This window comes from Nanorana parkeri, unplaced genomic scaffold (genome assembly GCF_000935625.1).
Source record: "Nanorana parkeri isolate BGI_ZX_2015 unplaced genomic scaffold, ASM93562v1 scaffold523, whole genome shotgun sequence".
In the NCBI taxonomy this organism is placed as follows: domain Eukaryota; kingdom Metazoa; phylum Chordata; class Amphibia; order Anura; family Dicroglossidae; genus Nanorana; species Nanorana parkeri.
Genome location: NW_017306791.1, coordinates 10,657 through 23,958, shown reverse-complemented (window position 1 = coordinate 23,958; position 13,302 = coordinate 10,657). Strand labels below are relative to the sequence as shown.

At 41.5% G+C, this 13,302-nt stretch overlaps 1 protein-coding gene across 3 annotated transcripts in view; it reads left to right on the top strand.

Moving 5' to 3' along the window:
- Nucleotides 1-12,633, top strand: part of CRMP1 (collapsin response mediator protein 1) — a 64,832-nt gene extending 52,199 nt beyond the window's left edge. For all 3 annotated transcript variants that reach the window (XM_018561427.1, XM_018561426.1, XM_018561428.1), the window contains 4 exons: nucleotides 1,672-1,842; nucleotides 4,192-4,371; nucleotides 11,284-11,464; nucleotides 12,509-12,633. In XM_018561427.1, the coding sequence (XP_018416929.1) occupies nucleotides 1,672-1,842; nucleotides 4,192-4,371; nucleotides 11,284-11,464; nucleotides 12,509-12,600 (624 nt within the window). In that variant the 3' untranslated portion in view covers nucleotides 12,601-12,633. The remainder of the gene's footprint in view (nucleotides 1-1,671; nucleotides 1,843-4,191; nucleotides 4,372-11,283; nucleotides 11,465-12,508) is intronic.
- The last annotated feature ends 669 nt before the right edge of the window (nucleotides 12,634-13,302 follow it).

The window sequence follows — 13,302 nt, the reverse complement described above, 5'->3', positions numbered from 1 at the left end:
GAAATGTCACTTCCTGCTTCTTTGATTGGCTCACTGATTTCCCCAGAAGTCAGCAGTAAAATTTAAGTACAGTACAATTTTAGGCATCCCCTGCAATAGGAATCTCATTTTTGGTAAGATACTCCCTAAGGGTTAATTACTACTAAAGGGATGCCCGCACTGCACCTTTCCTCATTACAACACAGGAAGTCAACCAGCTGATTATAATGAACACAGACCCTCCCATTCAGGGATCCGTTTGGAAAAGACACGCTGCAACAAACAGCTATTTCTTCAGAACAGAAACAGGCTGAAATCTGCAACAAAGTTGGTTCAAATCCTTGCAAAGTTCAGTACATTGATCCAGAGGGAGATGATTAATTCTTAATAACAGTTGAATTACTCTTTAAATAGAAATTCCACCAATCAATCAAATCTGCTGCAACTTCACCTAAAGTTGCATCAATTTTGACCAGGACAGTCCTTCAAGTTGCACCTAATCATAAGCTGCATGTAACAAAAACATAAATCTAGATTTACCAGTCACTCTGAAATGTACCCAAATGTATACTCCTTTTGCAGCTGGTCCTCCGCTTTTAAGATCTAGAAAGTGATAGATTATTATTGTTTATGACAATAATTCACTGCAACCAGAGATATAACTATATCTCTACATAGCAACATTTTGATGGCTCCTTCCCACCAGCTAAATCTTTCCTGTAGAAGCTGGCAGCATCAACTGCCACAATACTTGTCATTGATATTGATATCATATTGATTGTCACTTAACTCAGGAACTAAATCTTAATAATGCATTCAGATTCCTTAATGATTAACAAAAATGTATCTTATTTGTGTATCATTCCGCTGTAGATCCTCAAATCATCTCTGAATTGGTGCTGACACTGTCCTTCCTTCTGGGGGGTGGCTACATTTGTTCCCCATGGTCCCTGTGTGTGTTGTAAAGTAGCCACAGCTCCAAGTTCGCTCTCATGATGGACTACAATCCCAATACAAATGAGTAAACTAAACGTGAGATTGTAGTCCATTATGGTAGCGAGCTTGGAGCTGAGGCTACTTTAAAAACACACACAGGGACTAGGCATGCACCGATTCCTTTTTTTCGGTATTGGATACGAGTATTGGATATTTTTTTCCCGGTACTCGCCGATACCAAATACCGATACCCCAAGTCCTATTAAGGAAGGCAGGCTGCATGTAATGACTCGCCACCTGGCTTCCTGATTAGCCGTGAAGCCGGGTGGTGTGTAAAAACTCGCCACCCGGCTTCCCGATTACCAGGGAATCTGTTTCCATGCTTCTCGTCCATGCATCAGTTGAGATCACAATACTCTAGAAGGGGTCAGATCTAGGAGATGGTGCCTGGGGTTTATTGCCACATTTACTCCTGGTGGCAGAATCCCCCAGCAGTGAAACCTGAAGTTGCATTTTTTTCTCATTCTATATAAGAACCATTGAGAGTTACAGGTGCTGTTGGCAGCTGGCCAGGGCTGATCACTGAGGGTCAGGCTCTGCTATTCACCAATCACTTACTGGAGAGAGGAAGTAGTTTCACATGGAGACAGAATCCTCCAGTGAAGACAGGAAGTTGCAGTCTGAGTTAATACTGCATTAGAATCAGTGTTTTAATAGGTAGACTTTTCTTTTAGTAACATACTGCTCATTTTACAGACTACTGGCAAAATGGATGAAAACCAGTTTGTAGCAGTTACTAGTACAAACGCTGCCAAAATCTTCAACCTCTACCCTAGAAAAGGGCGAATTGCAGTTGGATCAGATGCTGATGTTGTTATCTGGGATCCTGACAAGATGAAGGCAATATCGGCAAAAAGTCATAAATCTGTAAGTCCCAATTGGCTGCTGTAGCCTAAGGAAATTGTGATAATATACAATAAAACTATAAGCAAGGACCAGCCTGTGATGCATGAACACGGTTAAAAAGGAATAGACTGTGTCAGGCGGACATACACTGAGAGATGTGGATGAGTAGGCCCTCGGGTAAAATGAAGCTCCACTCGTCTCCGAAAGCTCTTCAACATTTTAGGCAAAAAAGAGAATGTGATTGACAAGACCCTGCTAGCTTTGTTTACAGCAGCCTGGCACTGAATGCTACTTTTCAGTTTGTGGTCTACAATGACATACCCATAACTGTATAACCCATTTGTTTATTTTTATGTCCAAAGTGCATTACTTTGCAATTATCGACATTAAACCTCATCTGCCACATCAATGCCCACTCCCCTATTTTACAGTCCTCCTGTAATGTTATAATGTCTAAGTCCGTGTCTATTACCCTCCCAATTTTAGTATCATCCGCAAACTCGGAAATATCGCTCTTAACACCCTCCCCGATGTCATTAATAAATAAGTTGAACAATATGGGACCCAGCACAGAACCCTGAGGCACACTGCTCATTACACTAGCCCAGTCCCGTAGCCAGTTCTCTATCCACGTACACACCACCTCATCTATGCCCATAGCCCTCAGCTTGTGTAGCAAGTGTTTGTGTGGTAACATATCAAAAGCCTTTGAGAAATCCAGGGTGTGGGTAGGTCCACGGTAGGTAGTCATTTTCACAGTGCTGACTGGGGCTTTTTATTACCCAGAGAAACATAGGTTCAGTCTTTTTTTAATAGGCCTGAACATGATGCTAACGTGTATAACTGGAAGGAAGTGATGCAGGCACATACACACATTTGTATTATATTTTTGAGTGTCAACCGCCCTTAAAATTTCAATAGCAGCCTTAAACGTGTGAAAGTGTGAGCAACCAATTTATGGGGACAGAACATCCTTCTGCCTGCACAAATAATTGATTGGCTTTGAATAGTCACATGCAGATTAGTGTACTAGCTCTTGCCTTTAGAGGTATCCCTAGCTTTTTCACCGTCAGGGGGCCTCTGCATCATCACTGGTTGCCAGGAGAGGGCGGTACACCGACTAGAGCATCCCAGGGAGCTAAGAGCTGGGCAGGGAGATGTGTATGGCCCTTACACATCTCTCTGCAATCTGGGACATTCTGGCTGTAAAGGGGGCGGAAGTCACTGTCTTGCCGCTCTGCCTGATCCCTCCCCCACGTGACACAAAGAGACGCTGCCTGAGGCAATAACTTCAGGCTGCCTCATTATAGGAACAGCCCTGTTTGCCATTATACAGAGGAGGGGGAGAATATTTTAGCTGAAATGTGACAGTAAATGCAGTACACTTTGCAGTTCAGGGTTTACACAAGCCAAAGAATGGGATTTATTTTATTATTAAAGTATATTTAAAGCCAAAACATTTATTTAATTATGGTTTGTGTAGGAAATGGTTAGACACACTGTCATTTTTTTCCCATTGGTGAGATTCCACTTAATGCCCTGTAGAAGTGAAAGCAAATCTCTCCACAGTTAGAAAAATCCTCTTAGACAGATGTCACTGGAGCCAGTGTCCCCAATGGAAACAATTCCTGTTCTTTTGTCAACTTCTAATTTCAGATTTCACATCACTTTTATGCCCTTTGACATTGATTATCAGTAGGGATGCACCGATACCGATGCACTGGCGACACTACGAGGCAGCCTGGCTTCCTGACCAATCAAGAAGCCGGGCGGCAGGTCATAACCCACCACCTGGCTTCCTGATTGGCTTGGAAGCCAGCTTCCCAGCTTTAGTCTTCCTTCCGACACTGCGAGGCAACCTGGCTTCCTGACCAATCAGGAAGACAGGTGGCAGGTCATGACCCACCGCCTGGCTTCTTGATTGGTCATGAAGCCAGGCTGCCTCGCAGTGTCGGAAGGAAGACTAAAGCCTGACGATAGAACACCGGCTTCCCAGGCAATCAGGAAGCTGGGCGGTGCATCATAACCCACCGCCCGGCTTCCTGATTGTCCAGTAAGCCGGGCCCACGATACCTCATCATGCCAGTATTGGTACTCGGTATCGGCGAGTACCGATGAAAAAATATCCATATCTTACTCAATACCAAACAACGGTATTGGTGCATCCCTAGTTAGGAGAAATGGAGAGAGTAAATCTCCCTAAAGGGCACATAGACAGTAATGAAAAAAAAAAAAAACTGACAGTGTTGAACTGCTCTATCCAAACCCCAAAAATGTTTCGGGTTTAGATACACTTTATGAAAGGAATTAGCCCTACACAGACACCTGAAAAAAATGGTGTTGATAATGAAACATTGCTGTCATTCTTAGGCGGTGGAATATAATATCTTCGAAGGGATGGAGTGTCATGGTGCCCCACTGGTGGTCATAAGCCAAGGAAAAATTGTCTTTGAAGATGGCAACCTACATGCTACCCAAGGCATAGGACGATTTATACCTCGAAAACCTTTCCCAGAATACATCTACCAGCGTATTAAGACAAGGAACATGGTGAGCATGTTATATTATGTATGACATGTCTGTTAACGCATTCTTGTATTTATAGAACACGTACAGTAATAAAAGTGCAATATTATCTCCGGTTATTATAATTATGTGGACTTTACACTACTTTATTGAGTATTTAGAAACATTATGTAGCCAATATTCTGTTCTGGTAGAAAAATGATTAATAGTAATGGTTAATATGCAAACTCATACTTCATCCATTCAGGGCAAAGCAACAGATTTGCTTTAATCCCCCATAAACTTTCTTTTCCTTCCTCTGTTTATCTACAGTAGACAAATAAAAATAATGAGTATTTTTAGATATGGAGAAGCATTTGACTCACTCTGTACATGGAGCCAATCAGCGCTGTAATGCAGGGAGTCCATAGCTCTGAGTAAGCCATGAATCCAACAACTTGTAGCTTATAAAAGACTTCTCTTCACCCCTGGCCGCTGGAAGTAGTAGCAGGAGGGTAAAAGGAAGGCAAGTATGTGTGGCTGGAAAGGGGGTATATAATGAGGTATATCTGGCTGGAAAGGGGGTATATAATGAGGTATATGTGGCTGGAAAGGGGGTATATAATGAGGTATATGTGGCTGGAAAGGGGGTATATAATGAGGTATATGTGGCTGGAAAGGGGGTATTAAAGAGAACCTTTTGTTTTGCTCTGCATGGGCATCGCACAGTTTCACTTTACCTTATACAGGTACAAAATGTGGCCATCTTGGTTCATTACACATGTATGTGGTGCAAAGTATTTATCACAGCATAATGCTGGCCAAAGAGCTCAAATCCAAGCCATGGGTGGCCCTGCGGGCACCACCCAGCTTTAAAAAATCAACTGAGCTGGTTGGAAAATTATACGGTAGGATGAACAGGGACTTCATCCTGTCAGATGTGGTCACTGTTCGGAAGTGCCACCGTGCAACACGCACGGCTGCTGAATGCATTAGCCGGCGGGGGAGATTCCTCCATCCTCATTGTTTAGAGTGGATGGGGGCATTGACTGATTTTCTCTTGTTCAGCCTGAAGGTTGAATGAGAGATATCTAGCCATACCGGTTACCTCCCAGCAATGTAAAAATAGATTTCGTAGAAGTTAAATACCAATGATTGTCACAAGATGGCAGCAATTCATAGCAGGATGACAGGAAAGGAAATACATCCTGAGCAAAAGCAAAATATACCGGGATCAGTTTTCTTGTGTATTGGAGTGAATTCACAAATCCGTAACACGTGTGCTATGTGAATGGACTTCACACCTCAAATGCCTATATTGTAAAGCGCTATGCAAACTGTTGGCGCTATATATATCCAAATAATAATAAAAAAAAGGTGGCCATACGCTGTGCAAATTTAGGCTGGTTGTTGATGAAAAAGGCGAAATTTGCACAGTGGATGCTGTCGGAATACAATGCAAACAGCAGGACATTCGTCGATCAACCCAGCCCACGGGTTGAACAAAGAAAATATTACAGTGGATGGCCAGCTTAAGCGCTACAGCACTCAACTGGAGGAATTCCATTGTTTTCAATGGCCCCTGTTCACACCTGAGTGTTCTGTCACTTGTAGCACAATACCTGTTGTTTGAAAAAGTGCGTGAGCTTCTTTTAGAGCAGAGTTGAGCCCCAATAGACTTCAATGGGAGCACCTGAATGCACACAAAATGCATGAAAACGACTTTAGTTTTTATTGTTCAAAGTAACTAGCTTTTCATTGGCTAAAAATAAAAAAATGCTCAAGCCTGAAACGTGCAGAAAAACCACCTGTACAAGGGCATAAAAAAGACCAAAAAATGCCCAAAGACGCTTAGCTTAGTGTAAGTGTGAATGGGGCCTTATTTGCTCATTTTTATGAAATATTGTTTTTGATTAATCAGAGCATTTACTGCGCAGTGTGGATCAATTTACCAGATGCTCATTGTTTACGTATTCACCAAAATTGCTTTAAATGTCACAGGCCTCCGACTAGTGGAACTGTGAAGTTTTATGAGATGTTTATAGAGAAGAGCAGACAATTGAACCATTGCGGTGAAGATAAAACAGCGACTGATGGTAAAAATAGCTATTTGATGGGAAAGAAAAGTGATTTAACATCTATGCAATATTTAGGTATCTGAAATGAACATTTTAATGGGAAAAGGGTTATGTGATTTAATAATATGTTAGTTAAAATAACCCTCCATGGCTTAGTAAATCCACCTCATTGCAGCCAAAAGGATTGTGTCTAGACAATAAACTTGATATTAAAACAGGGTAATGATTCTTACATTATGACATTTAAAAAAAGAAAGAAATTATGTCAGTTAATAATAAATTCAAAGTGACCTCCAGGCCAAATACAGGATACATTTAATTCCAGAAAAATCAAAAATGTTCATATAGTAAAATGTGAAAGTGTTTATAACCTTTAAAATAGAACGTCTATAATTTGTAACATATATTAAACCCGCACAAGAGAAATATGGAGTCTGACCTATGCATAATAGCTGACTGACTTGTCTCTGGCTTCAATACTTACACTCTCCACAAACGTGTCAGTTAGAAGGAAGAACTCCTTATCTGTATATGTTTTTGGTCATTAACTCATAAAGTACTGGAGCCGCCGGATCAGCATGACAGCCAGGCAACTAGCTCATACTGTATATAACACAGCAAAGTCCACCCAGAAAAAAAAAGATAATAATAAATGCGCACTTCTTCATAAAAGGAAAAATGTGCATTTATTATTTTTTTTGCTTTGGAGCCAGTAAAGCATTGTGATCAGATGATCATGGGTGCAATGTTATGGCTCCTGCAGTTTTTCTTCCCGTCCATGTCTGCACCTCGGTACAGGCATTCAGTAACATGGGCGGGAGGTAGAATGCATGGACTACCAGTGTGAAGACATCACTGCACCTAAATTCCATTGAGTCCCTCTGCCGCAGTTGATGATGTGACTTGTGGTTTTTACATTCACAGATCCTGTCAAAGGATCTGTGACAGGATGATGTGGCTGTGTGGATATAATGGGATCACTGGAGACTCAGAAGTCAGTAGAGACACAGAAGTGCAGAGATCTCTGGAGATGCCGAGGTCACAGGAGGCACAAGAGTCCCTGGAGACACGGGAGCACAGGGATCAATGGAGGCACTGGGGTCAGTGGAGATACAGGAGACAACAGTGTCACTGGAGATACTGGAGAACAGGGATTAATGGAGGCACTGGGGTCAGTGAAGACACAGGAGGCAAAAGATTCACTGGAGACACAGGAGCACAAGGATCAATGGAAGTGCTGGGGTCTGGAGATACAGGAGACAAAAGAGTGACTGAAGCGCAGGGCTCACTGAAGATACTAGGGACACTGGAGACTCATGAGACACTGGAGTCACTGGGTTGCTGGAGACATAGTGGTTGCTGCAGACGCAGGGGCCACTGGAGTCACAGGAGTGGTAGGTGAAATAGGAGTCACAGGAGACACGGGGTTCTGTACAGTCACAAGGAACACTGGAGAAACAGACAAATACAGAGGAATGCAGCAGAGGGCTCAGCTTAGGTGTAGTGACGCATTTCTCGAACACCAAGTAAAGCATTAACAATCCATTTAAGGCGTTGCCTGTAAACTGATTGATCATGGTCTCAGAACTCCAAGAGAAACCCAGAAGTGCGGCCGGCCTACCCTTATGTGCACTACCGAGTGGCATGTTTGTACAGCATATATGTTTATTAAATATAATCCAAACTTGCATATAATGCTGTTTGTATGGTGTTCACTATTAATGTGCATGTGTGTAGGAGAGTTATAGGGTCTGGCTTACATAGTGGAAGCACCCAACCTAGATAAATATAGTTTTGTCACGTTATTTCAATACACACAAGATGTTCATATCTTCTTTGGTAAATAAAGTCATCATTCCTGCAGCCTACGATTGTTCCTGCTGTATAAGAGGAGTAGAAATGAATGAATCTGCCTTTTTTTCTGTTTGCGAACAGTTTAGCATATCTTTATTGAAGTTTGAAGTTCACAAACTCTGCGTCATTGTGGGTGCATCTTGTTAGTCAGTTCTGGTCATTTGTAGGGCTACTAATTCAAGCTACTGTCAAACAAAAGGCAGGGAAACCCGAACAATGCCATAAGACACATGTACCAATACCAAAATAATAATAATTAAAAAAAAACAGTATTCTCCCTACTCCGATTGTCAGCTCTCCCCAACAGGTCTAGCACACATTGACAATATGGCTTCTCCATTCCTTCGAATTACGGACTCTTGTGACTCAGCTGACCAGGGAACGTCTATGCAATATGTAGGTTTTACCATATTTCTGGCAGAGACCTGTTGAACTTTTGTGCTATAAATTTGTGATTCATGAGGATTCCATGCAAACCTTTAGTAGTGGTGAACCCGAACCTCATCCCTAAAGAAGATGAATTTAAAGGGTTGTCCTAGACTCACAAAGAGTCATCCTTTAACACTCAAGGGACAAACACCCTTAATGGTCCCTACCTACTGGCCTTCACTCTTGGCATTAGGAGGCAGTGCTGAGGAACTTAAACAGTAATAAAGTAGCTACTCTTCCATGTGATTGCCCTATAAATGTGAATCTCTTGAAAAGCTATGCATAGTGGTTAGACGGGGTGGTCATCCCCTCAGTACCAATTTGCTAGCACCTCCAATGGTAAAATCCAGGGAAGGTAATCTTCTTTTTAATATTTTTATATATTTGTAACGAAAATCTTATTTTGTGATTTATTGTGATGATAAAAACCATTTATATTCAGAATATTTACTTTATAGTCACAATATAACACATGATGTGGCTGAAGGTATTTGTGTCGAGGTGGTTTTATCTTTATAGAACCCCAGTATAAGTCTTATGGGTACGTCCCCTCAGCTTATATCAAGACATCCTGTATACTTTATTCTTGATCAAGGTCAACATTTTTAGCACAGTCATGCTTTTGTCTGCAGGCGCTTCCGAATCAGACAGTGTTGAACCTCAAGCGATAATTATAAACAAGCTCAAAGTCATTTTTTAGGGAAGTCAAGCACCAACTCCGCTGGCATATCTTAGTGTGGTCACGCTGAAACTGAATAACTCCATTATAAACAAACTCAGTCATTTTCACTACTTATAGATTTTTATTAAATGTTTGTAGTTGAACTTGAGCAAAGGTATGGGCAGGAGTAGGAAGCTATGGTGAACCACAAATCCCATCATGCATCTGCTTCTGGGAGTCATGTTTGTGGTTTTCAGTGCCTTGCAATGCATAATGGAATTTGTAGAGCCTTGCAATACATAGTGGGAGTTTGCCTACCCCTGGTGTAGGGAGTCATATATAGAAATTGTGACACGCTATCATCATACAATGAAGCTCAGTCATTTATAATGAGTAGTCATGCTCAATTCTAAAGGCAGATCTTAAGCTGGGCATACACTGTTCTATTTTTTTCCTTCAACCCGCAGGCTGAACGGAAAAAAATAGAACAGATTCATTCATCAACGTTCACGAGCATTGATGGACAAATCCCCCGCTTTTTCCTTTGTATTCTGACAGCGGCCGCTGTCAGGATACCAAACAAAGCTAGTAGCTGATGGGCTGCTAGCTCCATTTGGCCAAGAATTTTCCAACCTGCTTCTTCAATCAACTGATTGAAGGATGTCGGACAGAAGGGTGCCGACAGCGCCATCCATGCAGCAAACTTTGGCTGGTACATCAACAAGCTGTTGCTTTGCAACTCTAACGTGTATCTGTACCCAAAACCTCGTTTTTTTTCAGTTTTGAATTGAATGGGTAAAGGTTAGCACTCTTAAAAGAGTTTCCATTATTTTGGAGCTACACGTAACGGATCAGAGGTCAAAGGACGTAAATGGAGGCATGTCCGCTTACATCCGCCTGCCCGTAGACCTAACATGCGTCTGTTTAGTTCAGTTTTTGCCTCCATTGTAAGATGGGGGAAGAAAATTGAATGTGCACGGATCCCCTGCTGATTGGAACGGATGGTCGTCCATGTGAAAGGGGCCTAAGGCATGTTAGCTGTGGTCAGTAATTGTGTAATTGATGTGCAAAAATCTGTCTGAGAAATTGTAATGGACATCTGTACATATGTCTTTATAATCAATGTTGTCATTAAACTATTATAGTTTTATGACATGCGTACATTCGTGCTGAAATTCTGTACTGAAAGTCCCATTGTTTATCTAATAATTGACATATTTAGAAATAGGAATGTCAGCACTGAAGTCAAGATTATCTAGGTAAAGCGTTGAATCTTCACTCATTTTAAAGCGTCTTTAATAGTTGCTCACACATACTAAATGGAATGTATCAGCGTTTGTTTACATATGAACAAACACTGACAAGACATGGCTAATTTTCCCAAATCATCACTGAACAAGCTGCTAATTGGAGCTTTGATACAAACTGGGACCTCAGCTGTCAAACTGACAGCAGGTTCCAGCATCATGCATGGTCTCAGCAGGAAAGGAAATATACAATGCATGGTGACTGCTTAATCACTAAAAGGAGAAGATCACATGTACAAGCGGATAATTAGGTCCCTTGCATGAATTAACATGTTATCCAAGAAACCAAACCTTGCCTTAGAGCTAAAACTCCTTTAAAATAAGAGATGCCTTTGGAGGCATTTTGGATGTGTTATGTGGGTGTTCTTATACCTACTGAGAAGTTTATAGTTTTAACCAGATCGAACTGAAGACGAGTCCTAGGACTCTGTATAGATATAATATACATACAGAGATATATCATCCTGTACACCCTGAAGGAATATATTTCAAAGTTGGCCTGGAACATCATGAAGTCTTTCAGGTAGAACTTTTGTCCATTGCTTATTAGTTATGTTCAACCTGCTGTGCCCAGTTTGATAAAGAAACTGAAAAATATGGTTATGCCTATTCTTTGTGTGTTTTACAGGTGAGCGGGCTGCAGCCTGTGTCTCGTGGGATGTATGATGGACCAGTGTATGATGGACCAGTGTATGATGTTCCAGCTACTCCAAAGTATGCAACCCCTGCCCCCTCAGCTAAATCTTCACCCTCCAAGCCACAACCCCCTCCCATTAGGAACCTTCACCAGTCTAACTTCAGTTTATCAGGTAAAATGGAATTTTTTTTTTTAAAGAAATGCACTCGTTTTGCTTTTGTTGACTGTTCATAAATTCCCAATTCTGTACATTTTACAGACAAGAAACATTTTTGTTGCCCCACAACAATCAGCTTCCATCTATCAATGTCCCTTAAAGAAGAACTCCAGACACAACATTTATTAACCTTTGCAATGGGGCTACCCTCACACTGCAAGCGTTAACTGCTCATTTTTGTCTAGGTTCAAACTAAGTTATACTCACCTGATCGTCAGAGCTGGCTTGCTCTTAAGCTGCCCATACACTTTACAACCATTGCACGACTTTCGTTGTGCGATGGTTGTAAGGTGACTAAAATTACTTGTCAAAGATGGGCAGATCGTACTTGCGATCACCGTAAGCCCCCCTGAGGGAAGGGCTTGCGATGATTGCAGTGCTGAGCGGACAGTGTGCGCTTGCGCACACCGGCCCGTGCGGCATTCGTCTTCCGAGCTCACCACAAACCCGCCGAAAATCGTACGAACGGTTCTTCCAGGCTCACAGGCTGCAGCGGTCTAAGGTCTCTGAGTCTTCACTTTCTATACACAAATATATAGGACGTAAGGACACTGAGGGACATACCATCACTGAAGCAGAGTGTGTTGTGCTGCAATACAGCAATATCGTGCCTTGCCATGCGTTTGAAAAAAGTAATGAAGGCATTACTGTTTTTTCACGCACAACAGTGTGCCGTATTGCATTTATTGAATTGTAAAACTGTAATAGGCTACAAAGCTATAACACAATGAAAATAAGGATCCTTCTCCTGGTGTGTTAGCTTTGTGAAATCAGCCTTATGTGTAGTTCGCAGACAACAACCAAGAACACAACACTGTTGTATGTTACAAATACCATTACAGCCCTACAAATTTAAAATTCTAAATACAAATATAATAAATGAAATATAGTAATACAAACATATCAGCTTGTTTAAACAGGTTCCAGCTTTTGACCTTTAGGTTTAGCTATCTGTTTAGTTTTTTTAGAAATCCTTACATACTATTGCTTACATTTTAGGTGCACAAATAGATGATAGCAACCCTCGCCGTACTGGACATCGCATTGTGGCTCCCCCTGGTGGACGTTCAAACATCACAAGCCTGGGTTGAATGGAAAGAATGAAAAGACCTTGAGAAAGAGAACAAACAGTCACCGGAACAGTGTTCCATTCTTTGTCAGTGTTATTGAGTTGAGCCCACAATTTGTTTGCTACTAATGAAAACAATGGTCTGTTTTGTATAGGAAAGGTGGTCATAGTACTGTGAACTGCTCTGAATGAATTATCACACTCTTGTCCATAGTCACCTGAAAGCATGGATCACCCATTGCCGTTGTAGATTATAGACTCCAGCTTTGTCTTGTAGCTGTTTCTTTGCACTGTTTGGTTTGTATGTTGGGTAGGTAGTGCATGTTTTTTTACGTTTATTTATATTATGTAGAACGTGAGTTTCAAGACATGCCAACGATCATCTAGACACAATGCCAAGATCAACTTTGCCACCGATAACCAAGAAATGTGAACAATTTTATGTATGCAGTAGGTTGCTAAATGTACCATGTTGAATTTATTTTGTACTTTTTTTTTTTTTATTGTATTATGCCACAGCCAGCAACATCACACACAAAAGCAAAAGAAATGCGCATTCTTGAAACCAGGAGTTTTCACGCTTTGTTTGAAACCATACTTTGGCAGACTCCAGTCCTCCAGTTACTGATGAGCTGATGCCTCCAATGCAGGAGCAGAGCTGGAACCCTTTTCTCTTTCCATAGTCCTACCCTTCTTTTGGCAAAATGATCCTCTGCAGTAACCG